General features: G+C 47.4%; 1 protein-coding gene across 2 annotated transcripts in view; it reads right to left on the bottom strand.

Annotated features, from left to right (window-relative positions):
- arhgef7a (Rho guanine nucleotide exchange factor (GEF) 7a) overlaps positions 1–22,487 on the bottom strand; it is a 33,270-nt gene extending 10,783 nt beyond the window's left edge. Inside the window, exons 1-12 of one of the 2 annotated variants that reach the window (XM_014164690.2) lie at positions 22,001–22,487; positions 19,988–20,071; positions 15,421–15,505; positions 13,707–13,840; positions 12,264–12,465; positions 12,052–12,140; positions 6,625–6,719; positions 6,099–6,194; positions 5,746–5,868; positions 5,394–5,532; positions 5,079–5,138; positions 24–170 (exon numbers count right to left, since the gene is read on the bottom strand). In XM_014164690.2, coding sequence (XP_014020165.1) covers positions 24–170; positions 5,079–5,138; positions 5,394–5,532; positions 5,746–5,868; positions 6,099–6,194; positions 6,625–6,719; positions 12,052–12,140; positions 12,264–12,465; positions 13,707–13,840; positions 15,421–15,505; positions 19,988–20,071; positions 22,001–22,165 — 1,419 coding nt within the window. In that variant the 5' untranslated portion in view covers positions 22,166–22,487. The remainder of the gene's footprint in view (positions 1–23; positions 171–5,078; positions 5,139–5,393; positions 5,533–5,745; positions 5,869–6,098; positions 6,195–6,624; positions 6,720–12,051; positions 12,141–12,263; positions 12,466–13,706; positions 13,841–15,420; positions 15,506–19,987; positions 20,072–22,000) is intronic. The other variant, XM_014164689.2, reaches the window with a different exon arrangement.
- Between the last annotated feature and the right edge of the window lie 13 nt (positions 22,488–22,500).

Here is a 22,500-nt window from a genome sequence, read left to right as displayed (position 1 = left end):
TTGTTGTTAGGTTTTCCTCTGACCTCTGCTCCAGGGCTGTTAACCAGAGCCTGACTCATGTAGAGAACAGAGCCCAGTGTCCTGATGTCATCTCCCTCCCACAGCCTGATGGACTCAGTCACTATCTGCAGCTCCAGCTCCTTCCTCTTCCTCACCTCCTGGCACTGGGCCTGTCGCCGCGGAAACACCATCAGCACCACATTACAGGTTGTCATGGGAACAGCATCAGTACCACAGACATTTATGACCACAGAAACAATGTCAAATTGTGTGTCCATTGATACACATCTATATACAAAAGTATGGGGACACCTTTTCAAATTAGTGCATTGGCTATTTCAGACACAGTGTATACAATTGAGTACACAGCCATGCAATCTCCATAGACAAACATTGGCAGTAGAATGGCCTTACTGAAGAGCTCAGTGACTTTCAATGTGGCAAAGTCAACAGGACGCCACCTTTCCAACAAGTCATTTCATCAAATTTCTGATCTGCTAGAGCTTCCCTGGTCAACTGTAAGTGTTGTTATTGTGAAGTAGAACCATCTAGGAGCAACAACGGCTCAGCCGCAAAGTTGTTGGCCAAACAAGTTCACAGAACAGGACCGCCAAGTGCTGAAGCGGGGAGCGAGTCCAATTCGTCTGTCCTCTTTTGCAACACTCACTACAAAGTTCCAAACTGCCCATGGAAGCAACATCAGCACAATAACTGTTCATCAGGAGCTTCATTAAATGGGTTTCCATGGCCAAGCAGCTGCCCACAAGCCTAAGATCACCATGCACAATGCCACGCATTGGCTGGCGTGGTGTAAAGCTTGCCGCGATTGGACTCTGAAGCAGTGGAAACACATTCTCTGGAGTGATGAATTACGCTTCACCATCTGGCAGTCTGACGGACAAATATGGGTTTTGCGGATGCCAGGAGAACGCTACCTGCCCGAATGCATAGTGCCAACTGTAAAGTTTGGTGGAGGAGGAATGATGGTCTGTGGCTGTTTTCCATGGATGGGCTAAGTCCCTTAGTTCCAATTAAGGGAAAACTTAACGCTACAGCATACAATGACATCCTAGACGAGTTTACATACAGTGCCAAGTCCTGGACAAAAAGGCTTCTCAATAGTTTTTACCCCCAAGCCATAAGACTCCTGAACAGGTAATCAAATGGCTACCCGGACTATTTGCATTGTGTGCCCCCCCCAAACAGTCTTTTTACGCTGCTGCTACTCTCTGTTTATCATATACGTATAGTCACGTTAACTATACATTCATGTACATACTACCACAATTGGCCCGACCAACCAGTGCCCCCGCACATTGGCTAACCGGGCAATCTGCATTGTGTCCCGCCACCCACCAACCCCTCTTTTACGCTACTGCTACTCTCTGTTCATCCTATATGCATAGTCACTTTAACCATATCTACATGTACATACTACCTCAATCAGCCTGACTAACCGGTGTCTGTATGTAGCCTCGCTACTTTTATAGCCTCGCTACTGTATATAGCCTGTCTTTTTACTGTTGTTTTATTTCTTTACCTACCAATTGTTCACCGAATATCTTTTTTTCACTATTGGTTAGAGCCTGTAAGTAAGCATTTCACTGTAAGTTCTACACCTGTTGTATTTGGCACACGTGACAAATAAACTTTGATTTGATTTAGGTTGATTTAGGTTGCAGTCATGAAAACTTGTTTTTCAACCACCCCACAAATTTCTTGTTAACAAACTACAGTTTTGGCAAGTTGTACATGACAAGTATATTTTCCAACAATTGTTTTAAGACATATTATTTTTATAATTCACTGTATCACAATTCCAATGGGTCAGAAGTTTACATACAGTAAGTTGACTGTGCCATTAAACAGCTTGGAAAATTCTAGAAAATTATGTCATGGCTTTAGAAGCTTCTGATAGGCTAATTGACATCATTTGAGTCAATTGGAGGTATACCTGTGGATGTATTTCAAGGCCTACCTTCAAACTCAGTGCCTCTTTGCTTGACATCATTGGAAAATCAAAAGAAATCAGCCAAGACCTCCAAGAAAATTGCAGACCTCCACAAGTCTGGTTCATCCTTGGGAGCAATTTCCAAATGCCTTAAGGTACCATGTTCATCAGTACAAACAATAGTACGCAAGTATAAACACCATGGGACCACGCAGCCGTCATACCGCTCAGGAAGGAGACGTGTTCTGTCTCCTAGAGATGAACGTACTTTGGTGCAAAAAGTGCAAATCAGTCCCAGAACAACAGCAAAGGACCTTGTGAAGATGCTGGAGGAAACCGGTACAGAGGTGTCTATATCCACAGTAAAATGAGTCCTATATCGACATCACCTGAAAAGCCGCTCAGCAAGGAAGAAGCCATTGCTCCAAAACCGCCATAAAAAAGCCAGACTACGGTTTGCAACTGCACATGGGGACAAAGATCGTACTTTTTGGAGAAATGTCCTCTGGTCTGATGAAACAAAAATAGAACTGTTTGGCCATAACGACCATCGTTATATTTGGAGGAAAGAGGGGGAGACTTGCAAGCCGAAGAACACCATCCCAACCGTGAAGCGTGGGGGTGGCAGCATCATGTTGTGGGGGTGCTTTGCTGCAGGAGGGACTGGTGCACTTCACAAAATAGATGGCATCATGAGGCAGGAAAATTATGTGGATATATTGAAGCAACATCTCAAAACATCGGTCAGGAAGTAAAAGCTTGGTCGCAAATGGGTCTTCCAAATGGACAATGACCCCAAGCATTCTTCCAAAGTTGTGGCAAAATGGCTTAAGGACAACAAAGTCAAGGTATTGGAGTGGCCATCACAAAGCCCTGACCTCAATCCTATAGAAAATTTGTGGGCAGAACTGAAAAAGCATGTGCGAGCAAGGAGGCCTACAAACCTGACTCAGTTACACCAGCTCTGTCAGGAGGAATGGGCCAAAATTCATCCAATTTATTGTGGGAAGCTTGTGGAAGGCTACCCGAAATGTTTGACCCAAGTTAAACAATTTAAAGGTAATGCTACCAAATACTAATTGAGTGTATGTAAACTTCTTACCCACTGGGAATGTGATGAAAGAAATAAAAGCTGAAATAAATAATTCTCTACTATTAAGCTGACATTCACATTCTTAAAATAAAGTTGTGATCCTAACTGCCCTAATAAAGGGAATTTTTACTAGGATTAAATGTCAGGAATTGTGAAAAACGGGAAAAACTCAGCAAAAAAAGAAACGTCATCTCACTGTCAACTGCGTTTATTTTCAGCAAACTTAACATGTGTAAATATTTGTAGGAACATAACACGATTCAACAACTGAGACATAAACTGAACAAGTTCCACAGACATGTGACTAACAGAAATTGAATAATGTGTCCCTGAACAAAGGGGGGTCAAAATCAAAAATAACAGTCAGTATCTGCTGTGTCCACCAGCTGCATTAAGTACTGCAGTGCATCTCCTCCTCATGGACTGCACCAGATTTGCCAGTTCTTGCTGTGAGATGTTACCCCATTCTTCCACCAAGGCACCTGCAAGTTCCCAGACATTTCTGGGGGGAATGGCTCTAGCCAGCACCCTCCGATCCAACAGGTCCCAGACGTACTCAATGGGATTGAGATCCGGGCTCTTCGCTGGCCATGGCAGAACACTGACATTCATGTCTTGCAGGAAATCACGCACAGAACGAGCAGTATGGCTGGTGGCATTGTCATGCTGGAGGGTCATGTAAGGATGAGCCTGCAGGAAGGGTACCACATGAGGGAGGAGGATGTCTTCCCTGTAACACACAGCGATGAGATAGCAGGCAATGACAACAAGCTCAGTCCGATGATGCTGTGACACACCGCCCCAGACCATGACGGACACTCCACCTCCAAGTCGATCCCGCTCCAGAGTACAGGCTTCTGTGTAACGCTCATTCCTTCAACGTTAAACGCGAATCCAACCATCACCCCTGGTGAGACAAAACTGTGACTCGTCAGTGAAGAGCACTTTTTTCCAGTCCTGTCTGGTCCAGCGACGATGGGTTTGTGCCCATAGGCGACATTGTTGCCGGTGATGTCTGGTGACGACCTGCCTTACAACAGGCCTACAAGCCCTCAGTCCAGCCTCTCTCAGCCTATTGCAGACAGTCTGAGCACTGATGGAGGGATTGTGCGTTCCTGGTGTAACTCGGGCAGTTGTTGTTGCCATCCTGTATCTGTCCCGCAGCTGTGATGTTTGGATGACCGATCCTGTGCAGGTGTTGTTACACATGGTCTGCCACTGCGAGGACGATCAGCTGTCCGTCCTGTCTCCCTGTAGCGCTGTCTTAGGCATCTCACAGTACAGACATTGCAATTTATTGCCCTGGCCACATCTGCAGTCCTCATGCCTCCTTGCAGCATGCCTAAGGCACGTTCACGCAGATGAGCAGGGACCCTGGGCATCTTTCTTTTGGTGTTTTTCAGAGTCGGTAGAAAGGCCTCTTTAGTGTCCTAAGTTTTCTTAACAGTGACCGTAATTGCCTACCGTCTGTAAGCTGTTAGTGTCCTAACGACCGTTTCACAGGTGCATGTTAATTAATTGTTTATGGTTCATTGAACAAGCATGTGTTTTAAACGCTTTACAATGAAGATCTGTTAAGTTATTTGGATTTTTACGAATTATCTTTGAAAGACAGGGTCCTGAAAAAGGGACGTATTTTTTTCCTGAGTTTATTTTATTTTTATTTTATTTAAATCACGGCCGGTTGTGATACCGCCTGGAATCAAACCAGGGTCTGTAGTGACGCCCCTAGCACTGAGATGCAGTGCCTTACACCGCTGCGCCACACAGGAGAAGCAAAGGGGGGACCAACTCCATATTAATGCCCATGATTTTGGCATGAGATGTCCAAAAAGCAGATGTCCACATACTTTTGGCCATGCAGTGTTTATAATTACTAAATGATCCTGTGTGCACAAGTGATGCACGCTCATATATTCCAGTGTACCATAAAACGTCGACTCATGACTCACACACACGTCACAGCTTTGACGCACAGCATGCACTGAAAATGAGGTAACCATGGAAACAAGAGGCGATATGGGTGTGACTCACCGAGAGGCTCTTGAACGTTGTCATACACTTCTGGATGTCTGGCCAGTCGGGGTGAGTCTCCTACAGGGAGCACAGCAGAGAGCATTTATACAGCTGTACACACACACACACACACACACACACACACACACACACACACACACACACACACACACACACACACACACACACACACACCACTATCAGTGATTGACGACATCCTCTTACACATAAGACATGCACACATACATCATCAGTGAATGAGGACACTCTTACACACCCAGCATCTTACAAACACACACCTGTACGTGGCACACACACACACACAGCCCCTACCTCCATGTGTCTCTCCAGTTCCTTCAGTAGTGTGGGGTATTTGTCCAGCCTCATGAAGGGTTTACTGAGGCCTGTGGTCAGAGTCAGGATGCCTGGACTACTGGCTCCCTTCCCCTCCATAAACTCCCCCAGCTCCTCACTGAGGGGAGGGGAAGAGAGAGAGAGAGAGAGAGAGAGAGAGAGAGAGAGAGAGAGAGAGAGAGGAGTATTCAATTGTCAAATCTAATTATATTCTTTACACTACCTGCCTGTGTAAAAATGATAAATGTACGTGTACATTTTAATGTAGAGTAAGAATGTACAGTAAGAATGCTAGAACATCAGGTTCATGCTGTATTGGGTCTATGTTTACCTGTGCTGGGTGAGCACGTTTACTGCCGAGGGGTGGTTGGAGCAGTAACCCACGTAGAGAGCCTTCATCTGGGGCATCAGGTTCATGAAGAAGCCCCCTACCCTCTGCTGGCTCTCTGGAAGTCTGCACATGTTGGGGAAAAAACACACAAGCTGAGTGAAATCAAGGATGGCTGTATTACCACAGCCGACACCTAGATGTTCCTATACCCTTTATTTACCTCGACGAAAACTGCTGTGAAATATCCCAAGTAGCAGCAGGACAGATCTAATTGGATTAGAACAGCAGTGACAAGGACTTGCTCTGATCCCTGTGTGCTGACTGGTGAAAAGTATGTGAGGGGCGGGACTTACTTGGTGCACTCCTCCAGTGATTGGACGAGCATCTGCTGGAAGGTGTTGATATCCTCCAGGTTCCCCAGGATCAGGTACACATCTGTACTGCTCAGTCTGGAGAGAGGGAGGAGAAGAGGAGAGGAGGGAGGAAAGGAGAAGGAAGAGGGGGGAGAGGAGAGGAGAGGAGAAGAGAAGGAGAGGTGGAGGAGGAGGGATAGGAGATGAGAAGGCGAGGAGAAGAAAGAGGGGGGAGGGAGAGAGAGAGAGGAGAGAGCGAGAGCATGAGTTTTGGAATGCGTCTAGTAGATCCAAATCAGTGGCCATACAGTGTCATCAGACAGACAGACAGACAGACAGACAGACAGACAGACAGACAGACAGACAGACAGACAGACAGACAGACAGACAGACAGACAGACAGACAGACAGACAGACAGACAGACAGACAGACAGACAGACAGACAGACAGACAGACAGACAGACAGACAGACAGACAGACAGACAGACAGACAGGGTTTAGAACAGTAAAATGAGTGGAGCTTACTTCTCTGTGCTCTGGAGTGATCGCAGGTAGTTGGTCAGAAGGCTCTGGAGGTCCTTGGAATATTCTGTTTCTGTTTCTAGAATGTTCTGCAGCACCTGGGGAAAGATAGAGATGGTGAGAGAGTGTGTGAGGGAGAGTTTTTCAAGTTTCTTGTTGGTTATTGAGGAGTATCACTCTATGGTTCAAGTTGTAATTTCATGTCTTTGTAACTCTGAACACTTTCACTCCCTCTGACCCCTGGATGGTGGTGTAGATGAGACTGGGTCTAGTCAGGTTATGGATGGTGGTGTAGATGAGGCTGGGTCTAGTCAGGTTATGGATGGTGGTGTAGATGAGGCTGGGTCTAGTCAGGTTATGGATGGTGGTGTAGGTGAGGCTGGGTCTAGTCAGGTTATAGATGGTGGTGTAGATGAGGCTGGGTCTAGTCATGTTATGGATGGTGGTGTAGATGAGGCTGGGTCTAGTCAGGTTATGGATGGTGGTGTAGATGAGGCTGGGTCTAGTCAGGTTATGGATGGTGGTGTAGATGAGGCTGGGTCTAGTCAGGTTATGGATGGTGGTGTAGATGAGGCTGGGTCTAGTCAGGTTATGGATGGTGGTGTAGATGAGGCTGGGTCTAGTCAGGTTATGGATGGTGGTGTAGATGAGACTGGGTCTAGTCAGGTTATGGATGGTGGTGTAGATGAGGCTGGGTCTAGTCAGGTTATAGATGGTGGTGTAGATGAGGCTGGGTCTAGTCAGGTTATGGATGGTGGTGTAGATGAGGCTGGGTCTAGTCAGGTTATGGATGGTGGTGTAGATGAGGCTGGGTCCAGTCCGGTCATGGATGGTGGTGTAGATGAGGCTGGGTCTAGTCAGGTTATGGATGGTGGTGTAGATGAGACTGGGTCTAGTCATGCTATGGATGGTGGTGTAGATGAGACTGGGTCTAGTCAGGTAATGGATGGTGGTGTAGATGAGGCTGGGTCTAGTCAGGTTATGGATGGTGGTGTAGATGAGACTGGGTCCAGTCCTGTCATGGATGGTGGTGTAGATGAGGCTGGGTCTAGTCAGGTTATGGATGGTGGTGTAGATGAGGCTGGGTCTAGTTAGGTTATGGATGGTGGTGTAGATGAGACTGGGTCTAGTCAGGTTATGGATGGTGGTGTAGATGAGGCTGGGTCTAGTTAGGTTATGGATGGTGGTGTAGATGAGACTGGGTCTAGTCAGGTTATGGATGGTGGTGTAGATGAGACTGGGTCTAGTCAGGTTATGGATGGTGGTGTAGATGAGGCTGGGTCTAGTTAGGTTATGGATGGTGGTGTAGATGAGACTGGGTCTAGTCAGGTTATGGATGGTGGTGTAGATGAGGCTGGGTCTAGTCAGGTTATGGATGGTGGTGTAGATGAGACTGGGTCTAGTCAGGTTATGGATGGTGGTGTAGATGAGGCTGGGTCTAGTTAGGTTATGGATGGTGGTGTAGATGAGACTGGGTCTAGTCAGGTTATGGATGGTGGTGTAGATGAGGCTGGGTCTAGTCAGGTTATGCTAGTGGATGAGGAGAGTATAGTGTGGAAGGGAACCCACAAATGCTGATGCTCCAGATACTCAACTAGTCTAAATAAGGACAGTTTTATTTCTTCTTTAATCAGAACAACAGTTTTCAGCTGTGCTAACATAATTGCAAAAGGGTTTTCTAATGATCAATTAGCCGTTTAAAATTATGAACTTGGATTAGCTAACACAACGTGCCATTGGAACACAGGAGTGATGGTTGCTGATAATGGGCCTCTGTACGCCTATGTAGATATTCCATAAAAAATCTGCCTTTTCCAGCTACAAAAGTCATTTACAACATTAACAATGTCTACACTGTATTTCGGATCAATTTGATATTATTTTAAATGTGCAAAAAATGTGCTTTTCTTTCAAAAACAAGGATATTTCTAAGTGACCCCAAACCAAAAAAAAGTACATGTGTTGTTTCTGCAGGAGACCATAGTGATGTGATGAATGAAGTCGTTTGGGGGCTCTGGTGGAAAGGGGCAAGTGTGCTGAGCCATGGAACAAATGTTAGTGCAGGGGTGGCAATCCTTTTTGCAATGGGTCTGGCTGTAAAAATGTGCTCCTCAAAGGAGGTGTGTAGGGGTAGACTGCTTGTAGGTAAAGGAGAAATTAACAACGGCGGTTTTGTCCTCATAAATGTGTATGTGCCTAACACAGGGAGAGAGAGGGGGCGTCTGTTTGGGTGTCTCAGACAGGAACTCTCAGAGGTAGCCCCTGTTGAGACGGCGGTGGTCGGCGGGGAGTGGAACTGTACGATGGATTTTACGAAAGACAGAAATGGGGAAGAGCCTCAATCAGGGTCAGTGGGAGTGTTAAGGGACATCATTAATCAGTTCGACCTAGTGGATGTTTGGAGAACTAGACATCCTGACACCAGACAGTATACATGGGTGAAGGTCTTTGGGGTTAGGGTGAGTGCAGCCAGACTAGATCTCTTTTACATCCAAGAATCAGAGCATTAGGCTGTTGGGCGCTACCATTCTCCCAGTGGGTTTTTCAGATCACCACATAACCATGGCTCAGTTGTCTATTTCATCAGGGCCTCGGCAGGCATCCTATTGGACGTTTATTGTAAAGCTCTTACAAGATGCCACTTTTTGCTCAGGTTTCCAGATTTTTGGGGAAAGGTGGGGGCAGCGAAGAGAGGAGTATGGGTCTCTGAGTCAATGGTGGAATGTGGGTAAGTCCAAATTCAGCTTTTCTGTCAACAGTATACAGCTCTCACATCCTTAGAGGCTAGGAGAGTATTGGGGGAACTGGAGCGCAGTATCAGTGAAGTGGAGGTAGAGATGGTGGAGCAAGGCAATGTAGGCCTCAAGGCTACTTTAGCTGAATTACGTAGGGACCTGGGCAGTTTTTTCCAGGTTAAAGCAAAGGGAGCACTTGTAAGAGCTAGGTTCTCCATGCTCAAGGAGATAGATGCTCCCAACTTCTCCTTCTTTGTTTTGTAAAGTCAGAGCGGTGAAGCCAAGAGTATGCATTGTCTATGGCTGTTTGATGGGCGGGTGACCTCTGTGGTGGGGGAGATGCGTGATCAGACTGTGGAGTTTTATATTGAGTTGTATAGGCCAGGACTGTGTGATCCTATATGTGCTCAGGTTTTGTTTGCAGAACTCCCTAAGCTCTCTCTGACACAGAGGGATGAAATGGACCTTCCCTTGTTGTCCCATGAACTAGCAGAGGCCGTAAAACAGGTGTCCCCCGGCCGTGCACCTGGGGAATAATTGGACTGGACATATTTTGCGTGTTGCGTGAGTGCGTCGGGGTAGGAGAGTCGCCGATGAACTGCCGTAGGGCGGCTCTGACTCTCCTGCCCAAAAAAGGGGACTTGTGTAAACTTAAGAACTGGAGGCCTGTGGCATTGCTCTGTGTGGACTACAAGATATTTGCCAAGGTCCTCTCTAACAGACTGAAGTCCCATCTGGACTCTATAGTACACAAGGACCAGACAAATTGTGTACCGGGACGCTCAATCACGGACAACTTGTTCTTGAATCAGGGACATGTTGGACTTGTCGAGAGTTTCTAATGTGAACTTTTGACTGGTCTCTTTAGACCAAGAGAAGGCTTTTGATAGAGTGGACCATGAGTATCTGTTTAATGTGATGTCTGTGTTTGTGTTTGGGGAAAGGTTTTTGGCCTGTGTGAAGATGTGGCATGCGGGGGTGTCATGTATGGTCAAGGTGGGAGGGGGGCTCAGTAGGCCAGTCTGGGTGAGACGGGGCATTAGACAAGGATGCCCTCTATCGGGGCAGTTATATACACTAACCATTGAGCCTCTTTTGAGCCTGCTACGCAGGAGACTGCAGGGAGTGTGCTGGACAGGGATGGGTGTGGTGACAGGCATTGCAATGTCGGCGTATGCAGATGACGTTTCTGTGATGATCAGGGATGGGCAGGATATGCAGGCACTATAGACTATTCTGAAGGTGTACAAGAGAGCTTCGTCAGCTAAGGTGAACTGGGGCAAGAGCAAAGCTCTTATGTGGGGCATGGAGGGATAGCCCCCCCCCCTGCTTCCAGGGGGTGCGAAGTGGGGTTGTGAAGGGTTTAACATTTTGGGGGTGTACCTGGGCTCGGAGAGGTGGGTCAGGAAGAACTGGGAGGGGCTGTCACAGGCAGTGGTGTCAAGACTGGCCAGGTGGAGGCGGCTCCTGTCCCAAGTGTCATATAGAGGGAGGGTGCTGATAATCAACAACCTGGTGGCATCTTCCCTGTGGCATAAACTGGCTGTCCTCAACCCCCCCGCCGGTCTGCTCGCAGACTTGCAATGCAAGCTGGTGAATTTTTTCTCGTAGGGCTATCACTGGCTGAGGGTGGCAGTGTTGAAAGAAATTCAGATGACGTACATGTCCGTCCACAAAAGAGTCCAGGACCTGGTGGAACTGGAGAGCAGGGTGGCTGCATTCCTACTAAAGGCGGTGCAGAGACTGCTGTACCATACTGATGTAGGCTGGAGAGAACCAGCATCCTCGCTGCTGAGGAGAACTGAGTACAGCAGGGGTCTGATTTGTATTCTGCGTTGCTGAAGGCCTGGCAGCTGCTGAGGCCCACACAAGAAGGGGGTGTGGAACCTGGGCTATGGGTGTGGGAGAAGCCTATCTTCCACAAGCCAGCCCTCCTTTTGAGATCGGTTCAATCAGCCACCCTGCAGAAGCGACTGATGCAGCGTGTTTACTAAGGCTGTGTGACCTGCGGCTCCTGGCACAACAAACAGAACTAACATCTCTTAGGCTATTTGAGAGATTCCTGGGGGAGGTCCAGGAGGCCCTGTCTGAGCCGGTAATGGGGGTGTGTCTCTCTCTCTCTCATTCTCTCTCTCTGTCTTTTTCTTCTCTCTCTCTCTCTCTCTCTCTAGTATAGCATGCATTTACTTGTTATCTCATCTCAGTAACCCAGAGCACTGAGATACATTAAAATGTCAGGAACACAACACACACACAGAACTAGGTCAAGCTATCTGGAGCGGCCATGGCACCTCATGCCTACAGCGTTAAGAGTAATGCCAAGCTTTAAAAAGCCTGTTTTCTTTTATTGAGGATAGTTACAGCAGTATTGAGAGACACACGCAAACAGAAAGAGAGAGCGAGAGAGAGAGAAAGAGACAGAGCCAGAGAAAGGGAGAGCGAGAAAGAGCCAGAGAAATGGAGAGAACGAGACAGACAGACACAGACAGACAGACAGACAGACAGACAGACAGACAGACAGACAGACAGACAGACAGACAGACAGACAGACAGACAGACAGACAGACAGACAGACAGACAGACAGACAGACAGACAGACAGACAGACAGACAGACAGACAGACAGACAGACAGACAGACAGACAGACAGACAGACAGACAGAGTGAGAGAAGTAAGTTGGATGAACAGGTCTTACCAGGTTGTAGTAGGTCTTGCTAATGGCCGTAGTGTCAACACCTTTTGGGGGGCTCTTGAGGGTCCCAGATTTGGGGGACACTTGTTTGTCTCAGAGGGAGAGGGAGAAATTAGTTATTTCTCTCCATCAGACACTATCCTTTTCCTTCACGTCCTTTCTGATATTCCTGGGTTATGTGATGTCCAGTAGCAAGAACAATAAGGGATACCTACCACAGCCTTTGATCTCACGGACATAGTTGCTAGGGAACCAGCCGGTCTTGCCATTGAAGTTCCCCTCCCACCAGCCGCCCTCCTCCTGGCGTGTCACGTTGATGACATCCCCCTTGTTGAAGGACAGCTCGTCCTCATTGGTTTGTTCAAAGTTGAAGCGAGCCTTGACCAATAGCTGCGTCCCGCTGCCCTCAGACATGTCCTATAGGAGAGGTAGAGAGGTGAGGAGGGAGGTAGAGAGGGGGAGGTAGGGCGGTAGAGAGGGGAAGGTAGGTAGGTGGTAGGGTGGTAGGTAGGTAGGGTGGGTGGGGTGGGTGGGTGGGTGGGTGGGGGGGTGGGTGGGTGGGTGGGTGGGTGGTGGTTGGGTGGGTGGGTGGGTGGGTGGGTGGGTGGGTGGGTGGGTGGGTGGGTGGGTGGGTGGGTGGGTGGTAGGTGGGTGGGTGGGTGGGTGGGTGGGTAGGTAGGTAGGTAGGTAGGTAGGTAGGTGGTAGGTAGGTAGGTGGTAGGGTGGGTAGGGTAGGGAGGTAGAGAGGGGGGAGGTAGAGAGGTAGAGGTAGGGAGGTAGAGAGAGGAGGTAGAGAGGGGGAGGTAGAGAAGGGGAGGTAAAGAAGGGGAGGTAAAGAAGGGGAGGTAGGGAGGCAGAGAGAGGGAGGAAGAGAGATAGAGAGGGGGAGGTAGAGAGGTGAGGAGGGCGTTAGGGACGGGGAGAGAAGAGCGGTACAGAGGGGGAGGTAGAGAAGTAGAGAGGTAGAGGGGGGAGGTAGGTAGGTAGGGAGGAAGGTAGGTAGAGAAGGGGAGGTAGGGAGGTAGAGAAGGGGAGGAAGGGAGGTAGGGAGGTAGAGAGGGGGAGGTAGAGAAGGGGAGGTAGGGAGGTAGAGACGGGGAGGTAGGGGCGGTAGAGAGGGGGAGGTAGGGCGGTAGAGAGGGGGGAGGTAGGGAGGCAGAGGGGGGAGGTAGGGAGGCAGAGAGGTGGGCAGGTAGGGAGGCAGAGAGGTAGGGGTAGAGAGGGAAAGAGAGGGGGAGGTAGAGAGGGGGAGGTAGCAAGGTAGAGAGGAGGTAGGGAGGTAGAGAGTTGATGAGGGAGGTAAAGGGGGAGGCAGAGAGGTAGAGGGGGGGAGGTAGATAGGTGAGGTAGGGAGCAAGAGAGGTGTGGAGGGTAGCGAGAGGGAGGGTTGGTGAAGGAAAGGACAAGGGGAGAGGGGGAGGTAGAGAGAGAGGGGGGGTAGAGAAGGGAGGAGAGGAATATTAGTGAGATAGGGAGGTAGAAAGGGTGGGCCGATGGCTCAGTAATGGACAAATAAGGGCTTGAATACTGACTACACGATAAGCCCACACAAATCTCCATTTGACATAGATGCACTTTGAGATGCAGACATTTCAGAAGTTGGGCTTCAGCACCGAGGCTGCAATGTTTGTGTCTGTGTGTGTCTACGTGTTTCTCACCAGGCTGCGGAACTGGTTCTGAAGCAGCTTGGAGGATCGACCCAGTGATGACTGGGAGGCCAGAGACTCAAACGACTTGATCCGATGGGCCGACGAGTGACGGGCACAGACACTATCACTGCCCACTCCAATGTCTACAGATAAAGAATAGAGAAGTTACAGTGCATTCGGAAAGTATTGAGACCCCTTGACTTTTTCCAAAATGTTGTTATGTTCTAGCCTTATTCTAAAATTGATTAAATAAAAGGTTTTCCTAATCAATCTACACATAATACCCCATAATGACAAAGCGAAAACAGGTTTTTGGACATTTTTGCTAATTTATTACAAATAAAAACTAAAATACCTTATTTACATAAGTATTCAGACCCTTTGCTATGATGAGACTTGCAATTGAGTTCAGGTGCATCCTGTTTTCATTGATCATCCTTGAGATGTTTCTACAACTTGATTGGAGTCCACCTGTGGTAAATTCAATTGATTGGAACTGTTTTGGAAAGGCACACACCTGTCTATATGAGGTCCCACAGTTGACAGTGCATGTCAGAGCAAAAACCAAGCCATGAGGTAGAAGGAATTGTCCATAGAGCTCAGAGACAGGATTGTGTCAAGGCACAGAAACAATTCTGCAACATTGAAGATTACCAAGAACACAGTGGCCTCCATCATTCTTAAATGGAAGAAATTTGGAACCACCAAGACTCTTCCTAGAGCTGGACAACCGACCAAACTGAGCAATCGGAGGAGAAGGGCCTTGGTTAGGGAGTTGACCAAGAATCCGATGATCACTCTGACAGAACTCCAGAGTTCCTCTGTGGAGATGAGAGAACCTTCCAGAAGGACAACCATCTCTGCAGCACTCCACCAATCAAGCCTTTATGGTAGAGTGGCCAGACGGAAGCCACTCCTCAGTAAAAGGCAAATGACAGCCTGCAGCATCATGCTTTGGGGATGTTTTTCAGTGGCAGGGAATGGGAGACTAGTCAGGATCGAGGGACAGATGAACGGTAGCATAGTACAGAGAGATACTTAATGGAAACCTGCTCCAGAGCTCTCAGGACATCAGACTGGGGGTGAAGGTTCACCTTCCAACAGGACAACAACCCTGAGCACACAGCCAAAACAACGCAGGAGTGGCTTCGGGACAAGTCTCTGAATGTCCTTGAATGGCCCAGCCAGACCCCGGACTTCAACCCGATCGAACATCTCTGGAGAGACCTAAAAATAGCTGTGCAGAGACAGAGCTTGAGAGGATCTGCAGAGAAGAACGGGAGAAACTCCCCAATTACAGGTGTGCCAAGCTTGTAACGTCATACCCAAGAAGACTTGAGGCTGTAATCGCTGCCAAAGGTGCTTCAACAAAGTACTGAGTAAAGGGTCTGAATACTTATGTAAATACGATTTCATTATTATTATTATTTTTTTTTTTGCAAATAAATAAAAAAAAAACGTTTTTTTGCTTTGTCATTGTGGGGTATTGTGTGTAGATTGATGAGGGGGGAAAGAATGTAATACGTAACAAAATGTGGAAAAAGTCAAGGGGTCTGAATACTTTCTGAATGCACAGTATATACACACACACACAATACACAGTATATACACACACACAATCTATACACACACACAATACACAGTATATACACACACAATAGAATAGTTATACTAAACACCCATACTCACATGGGCTGCACACAAACACACACTTTCAACTAACCTGCAGTCACTTTGTTGAGAGCCACCAAACTGCTGAGTATCTTGGAGAAGTTCAGTCCTAGGAGCAGATCACTGGGCTCAAACAGCTGTGGCAGACGAGAAAAAGACAGGTCAGTGTGTGTGTGTGTGTGTGTGTGTGTGTGTGTGTGTGTGTGTGTGTGTGTGTGTGTGTGTGTGTGTGTGTGTGTGTGTGTGTGTGTGTGTGTGTGTGTGTGTCAGTGGAGGCTGGTGAGAGGATCTATAGGAGGACGGGCTCATTATAATGCTGGAATGGAATTAATGGAACGGAGACAGATATGTGGTTTCCATGTGTTTGATACCGTTCCATTTGTTCAACTCCAGCTATTACAATGAGCCTGTCCTCCTATAGCTCCTCCCACCAGCCGCCACTGGTGTGTGTTTGTGTGCATGTGTGTGTGCATGTGTGTGTGCATGTGTGTGTGCATGTGTGTGTGCATGCATGTATGCACATCATTCCTGTGTGTGACATGGTGTTAGTGCCGAAACTAAAATACGTGGAGACATGCCAAAAAGTAATGGGGGAAAAATCACTAGTCAATTGGACAGCACTGGAGCTGGGTCATCACAATGCCTGCTACTGCCAATCAATGGAACTCATTTTCACTAGCACAGTAGCCTACAGACAGCTTCACAAACTACTGTACACCAAAGGACTTGTAGAAAACGGCAGGTGAGCAAAAATGTCCTGTGCAGCACGAGAAGAGGTAGTTGACTGGAGGAGAGTAGATAGTTTGGAGTTAATGTGCCTGAGGGGTGAATTATTGTAGTTTCATTCTCTCCCTGTAAAATGTCTGTTAATGTACATCACTCTCTCCATCTCTCAATCTCCATCTCTCCCTCCCTTCCATCTCTCCCTCCCTCCCTCCCCTTCCATCTCTCCCTCCATCTCTCCCCCCTCCATCTCTCCCCCTCCCCTCCATCTCTCCCTCCCTTCCATCTCTCCCTCCCTCCCTCCCCCTCCATCTCTCCCTCCCTCCCCCTCCATCTCTCCCTCCCTCCCTCCCCCTCCATCTCTCCCTCCCCCTCCATCTCTCCCTCCATCTCTCCCTCCCCTCCCTCCCCTCCCTCCCCCTCCATCTCTCCCTCCCTCCCTCCCTCCCTCCCCTTCCATCTCTCCCTCCCTTCCATCTCTCCCTCCCTCCCCTCCATCTCACCCTCCCTTCCATCTCTCCCTCCCTCCCTCCCCTTCCATCTCTCCCTCCCCTCCATCTCTCCCCCTCCCCTCCATCTCTCCCTCCCTTCCATCTCTCCCTCCCTCCATCTCTCCTCCCTCCCCTCCATCTCTCCCTCCATCTCTCCCTCCCCCTCCATCTCTCCCCCCTCCCCTCCATCTCTCCCTCCCCTCCATCTCTCCCCTCCATCTCTCCCTCCCCTCCATCTCTCCCCCCATCTCTCCCCCCTCCCCCTCCATCTCTCCCCCCTGTGCAGTGGTTACTGTCGGGCCACTGAGGGGGAGTGAGTGAGATGTGGCTCCCTTTTATCTTCCGCTCTGATTCCAGACAGTCTATGCCCTGAGAGAATGTGTGTGTGTGCATGGCCTGCACTGTGCTATTTCCAGAGTTCCAGTCCAGTCCCATATTCCTCCACTGTCCCATAGAGGTACATATTACATACAAACATTCAATGATTGTGTGAAGGTTTTGGATATATAATATGTGCAGAGAAACGTGAGAGTGACACACCAAACACTATGCTCCAATGTGGTTTATTGACACAATGTTTCAATCATTAGGGCTTAACCAGAGCTGAATGTACCAGGACTGGTTTGACTGTGGCCCTTCCAGTCCTGACCTGATAGATGCAGTAGGTGAAGTCAGGAGTGCCGCTATATGGCTTTAAGGCTTTAACTTATCCAGAATATCAGATCAGTGGCCACTCCAATGGAGGGAGGAAGGGTGCATTTCAAAAGTACTCTTAACTGGATCGATGACTACAGGGGGTGTGGAAACTCTTAGGGTCACTTCCTGTTGTCAACAGGTCAGGGGTGAAGGGTCAGCTAACTGCTGCACAGAGTGTGTGACATGGCTCCAAACAGTCTGAAGACATAAAAACACATTTACTTGAAGAAGAGTGAAGATGCAAAGTTTGGTAACAGAATGACGGTTTGTGCTGCTGGTCATTCTGTTAACAAATTTTGCATCAGCACTGTTCTTCAAGTAAATGTGTTTTTGAGAGGTTTTCTGTGGAAATTGTTAAAAGTAGTCATTGTGCATAGTTGTGGGGTTTGTTTAGCAATCAGTGTTTTTTGTTTGGCATATATTTTAAAGTGACAAATCTGAGTCTCAGCATCCGTTACTGTGGAATTGCCCATAGAATAATCCCAAGAAAACAACACCCACACCAAACAGTATACAATCACCTGCCAAACACACACCCATCAGAAGCAGGTCGGGGCTTAAAAAGCGCTGGCACACCAACGTGTGGGTACGTACACACACACACACACACACACACACACACACACACACACACACACACACACACACACACACACACACACACACACACACACACACACACACACACACACACACACACACACACACACACACCTAATCTGCTGCCCCATGCAGCTAGCTGTACTGTGGCCCAGCAGTAATTTGGGGTCTGGAGAGGGTGTATGATGTCTGGCCATGTCCTACACTATTATAATCCAGCTCCCTGCATGTTACACAAACACACGGCTCGCTCTCCTCTCCTCTCCTCTCTAAAGCAGCTTATAGGGAAACAGGTTTATGGTATGAGGGGCATGGAGGGCTGCTGGGAGGTTTTCAAGGTCTGTCTATCTGCACACCTGGGAAGCTTAGTTATCCCAAAAACACCCCATGACTCGGAGAGAGGTAGACGAGCAGTCCACTTCGCAGAGATTGTTATCAGTCCAACCTCAAACATTCATTTACTACACCAGTGTTTTCCAAGCCTGGTCCTGGGGATTCAAACGGGTACACATTTTCGTTTTTGCTCCAGCTCTCAGAGACCTGATTCAACTAAGCAACTCGTCAAGCCTTTGATGAATGGATTCATAGTGCTAGGGCAAAAACAAAACTGTGCACCAGTTTGGGCCCCCAGGACCAGGCTGGGAAAACACTGGACCAGATGTTCAGCATCTCTATTACAAAGTTATTCTGTCTCAACATAAGTGTTGTCATAATGCGTCGGTGATATGCCTATTCAAATAAAGGCTTTTTCAAATCAATAATACCTACTCAGCACTGGAAGGTACTGGAACCCCATCTTTATAGACCAGTTATGGTTAATCATTGTGTATTTATTCCTTGTGTTATTAGTTTTCTATTTTTTTGCTCTCTGCATTGTTGGGAAGGGCCCAAAAGAAAGAATTTCACCGTTAGTCTACACTTGTTGTTTACTAAGCATGTGACAAACATTTGATTTGATTTATGAAATTCTTATCCAAGAAGGGAAGGCTTTGTGTTGACATTCAACACCAAGCACAAGTAAGCCATTAACAAAATCCTATTCAGAGCCCTTTATTCTACAGTGCCCTCCCTCCATTTCTCTCTCTCTGTCTCTATTTCTTTCCCTCTCCCATCTCCTTCTCTCCTGCAGTCTCAGTGAGGAAAGTCAATAGTGAAGATCGAACAGTGAGCTGTATTGTCCAGACTGGGTGGGTTCAATGACTCCTCTATGCACTGACACAGTACCAAACGCTCTCTCTCTCTGTGTGTGTGTGTGTGTGTGTGTGTGTGTGTGTGTGTGTGTGTGTGTGTGTGTGTGTGTGTGTGTGTGTGTGTGTGTGTGTGTGTGTGTGTGTGTGTGTGTGTGTGTGTGAGATAGCCATTGCCCTCTAACCACAGATCTAGAATATGACTGTTCACCCTAATCATTATTGTCAAAGTCTTTGATATAACAGTTGACACAGACAGCATTAGCTGCTGCTGTACAAGAAATGACCAAAACATCCCAATAAAAACTAATGAGACTTTAGACTTCCTATATGGGTCAACTAGGTAGTGAGTTTGAAGACTACACTTTCTGACAACTCTGGGTGGATTCATTGACCAAGTGTAGCCTAATTCTCGCTTGCGGGTATCTGGATAACTAGCTGGTGTTTCCAAATCGAGAAAGGGGGACACAAGCGCAACGCCGTGCACGTAGGCTACGGGGGCCGGCGAAGAAAGACGACGACTTACATAATGGAAAAGCATCAGTCTGATAAAGAGAGAAAGACCGTTTATAGAAGTGTATACATTAACTAGCTATCTGCACTTGGAGCCTACAAGATAATGTTACATTGTTACATTTTTAAACGACTGCAGCAAATAATTGCAGCATGACTGTTACAATGTTGCGATTGTGGATAGGCCATTTCAGTGCAGGCGACAAACAAGGCAGCCTCACACCCGGCGATGGGTGATTGTTCTCGGCTCCCACTGTCAGCAGGCCTATCCCTCCGTCCACTTCGTGGCCCCATTGTTTATTGTGTCACATTGGATATTTGTACGATTTTACGTAGGTTATTTATCTTTCTTATTAAATGTTGGATGCATGTTTGGAGTGTTTGTGGGGTAATTTTATGGAGAACGTACCTCTACGCGAAACGAAGTGCAGCCTTTGAGAAACTCCTTTATGTTGCTCAAGCACTCGCCGTCGTTCTTCGGTTCTTGGTAGATCTGGGATAACAAAAATGCATATGAGAAACACGAATTTCGATCAAAATGAACTTTTTTTCCATAGCCTAGCTCCTTGGAAGCAGTCTAAAGTCTTATGCGCGTTTTGATTCAGAGTCGAAGCCAACATTCCCTCTCCTTGGCTTGCTGCTACAACACAGAAACAGATTCTCCAGCAGGGAAGTAGGCATTGGATTGAGGGAAATGACGTTGACGAATGGGAGCTGTGAGAAACAACACAGCAGCAGTGAGGGAGGACGTTGGCAACTCCTCTGAACAGAGAGGCGGGATGGATCAAATTGATCAAAACAGAAAAAATATCAAAGAACGGGTGGGATATAAATAAGTGACACTAACCACAATGCCAATGTGAATGGATGTAATACGGCCTATGAATCTAGGAGAGATCTGACGACACACCTTTTACTACCAGTCTATAACCATAGGCTACATGAACTGATAACCATAGGCTACATGAACTGATAACCATAGGCTACATGAACTGATAACCATAGGCTACATGAACTGATAACCATAGGCTACATGAACTGATAACCATAGGCTACATGAACTGATAACCATAGGCTACATGAACTGATAACCATAGGCTACATGAACTGATAACCATAGGCTACATGAACTGATAACCATAGGCTACATGAACTGCCAGTGAGATATACAACAATAGATAAACATTGGACGCTGGTTGAGTATGGACATATAGATATTATACTAGAGTAATTAGCAGTTAAATGACCTGTAGCCTATCGGTCTAGCCCATGCAGTTAGAATATAATAGGATATAGAACATAATAAAATAATAACTTCATTTTTCCTAGAGGGAAGACTTGCTACTTGCTACTGTTTGGTATTTTCTTAGACTACAGAACACTGGGATATCACGCTTTCTCCTCCTTTCTACTTGTGGCCAATAGCTCATCATCAGGTGGTCACCATGGGCAGATTTCAACAGCCTACTCTATCAGACCATAAGAACAAAATCAACGGTTGGTCAGAACCCTGGTTAGATTAGGCTATAGGTGATGTTCTCCTGTAAGGTGATGGAAGTGTATCTCTCTTCCAGCACTAGGCTAGTTTGTTGTCAGAGAGGCATTTAAGATTAAGAACGCCAGGGAACGCCCAAGCTGTCTAAAGCCACACAGGATTTGGGGTACACAATACATAACAAGGCTAAAGTGACTGGGGGTTTTGGTGTTGACAGACATACATTACAAATACCGCACTGTTGCTTTAAATGTGGAGAGGGTCTCTATCTCTCTGTCTGTGAGCTTTTGCGGTCAATGGCGGCCCACTCTTATGGTGTACACTCATACATCCCCACTAGCTGGTGATCCGGAATATGTGTCAAACATAGGCTACATATAAACCATAGGCTATAGACCTATAGATCCTGTGCATAAACGTAATACCGCGTAATGCGCCTTGGATTCCAATCTCACAAGGCATCTGTAGGCTATATGTGGCCTTTTCTGTTGCCTGTCTACAGAAAAAAACTAAAATCCATAGGCTACACAATTCCCAAACCATAGAGCTCATACATTTAAGAGTTTGTTTGACAACAACACAAAATGCGTCTCGTCGTTTGTCTTGGTTTAAGAATATACAAAGGCCACTAATAATTGCGCACAGAATAGATCGTCGTGACTCGCATCTGCCACAGCGAACGGTCTGGTCTGTCTGTCTGTATAAACCTATCACACGCTTGAGTGTAGGCCTACTGACATATGTGCAACCATTTGTAGCTGTTTTTAGGAACAATAACATACGCTCTCGTGACCTACAAACGAATCTCTTAATGGGCCAGTGGGCAACGAGAAGCGAGATAAACAGCGTTATGTCACGGTTCTTGCCGCATAGACGGGCCGATGAAGCTGGCGGCAAGAAGGGAAGACAGGGCAGTTCTGTCCTTACTTTGTCCATGGAGCCCGGGCTCAGCCGCTCCAGCAGTCTGCACAAGACCACCCCATCTTTGAGGGAGGTCTGTAAAAATGCCTCTGGATCCGATATAGTCTTTTTCGGCGACTCCAGCACCCCGAGTGTGATCAGCCAAGTGACCGTCTGCTCCGCGGAATTCATGGCCTCAGTCTCGGAGGAAAATCCAACGAAGCGGCAGGTTTTTGCGTATTTCAATAGCTACCCCTGGTACGCAATCATCTGGGGCGTTAAAACAAAAACATTATCCTTCCATACATGCGACCGCGAAAGATCCCTCCTTCCTTTTATGTATTGTCTCTACCGGGTGGATTTGGATGATGCTCGGTTTGTGAAAATACAGCGGGTCTGTTCCACGGTCGGCTTTACTCTCTTGTGTGCGGTGTTTCTCTCCTGCTCCAGCCTGGCAAGCTGTCAGATGCAGTTCACTGTGATGCGTTCGAGCAGCAGACTGCATATGCGCATCGCTGCCGCCAGCC

The sequence above is a fragment of the Salmo salar genome, chromosome ssa21 (assembly GCF_905237065.1).
Source record: "Salmo salar chromosome ssa21, Ssal_v3.1, whole genome shotgun sequence".
NCBI classification, from domain to species: domain Eukaryota; kingdom Metazoa; phylum Chordata; class Actinopteri; order Salmoniformes; family Salmonidae; genus Salmo; species Salmo salar.
This window is presented reverse-complemented; position numbering and strand designations above follow the sequence as displayed.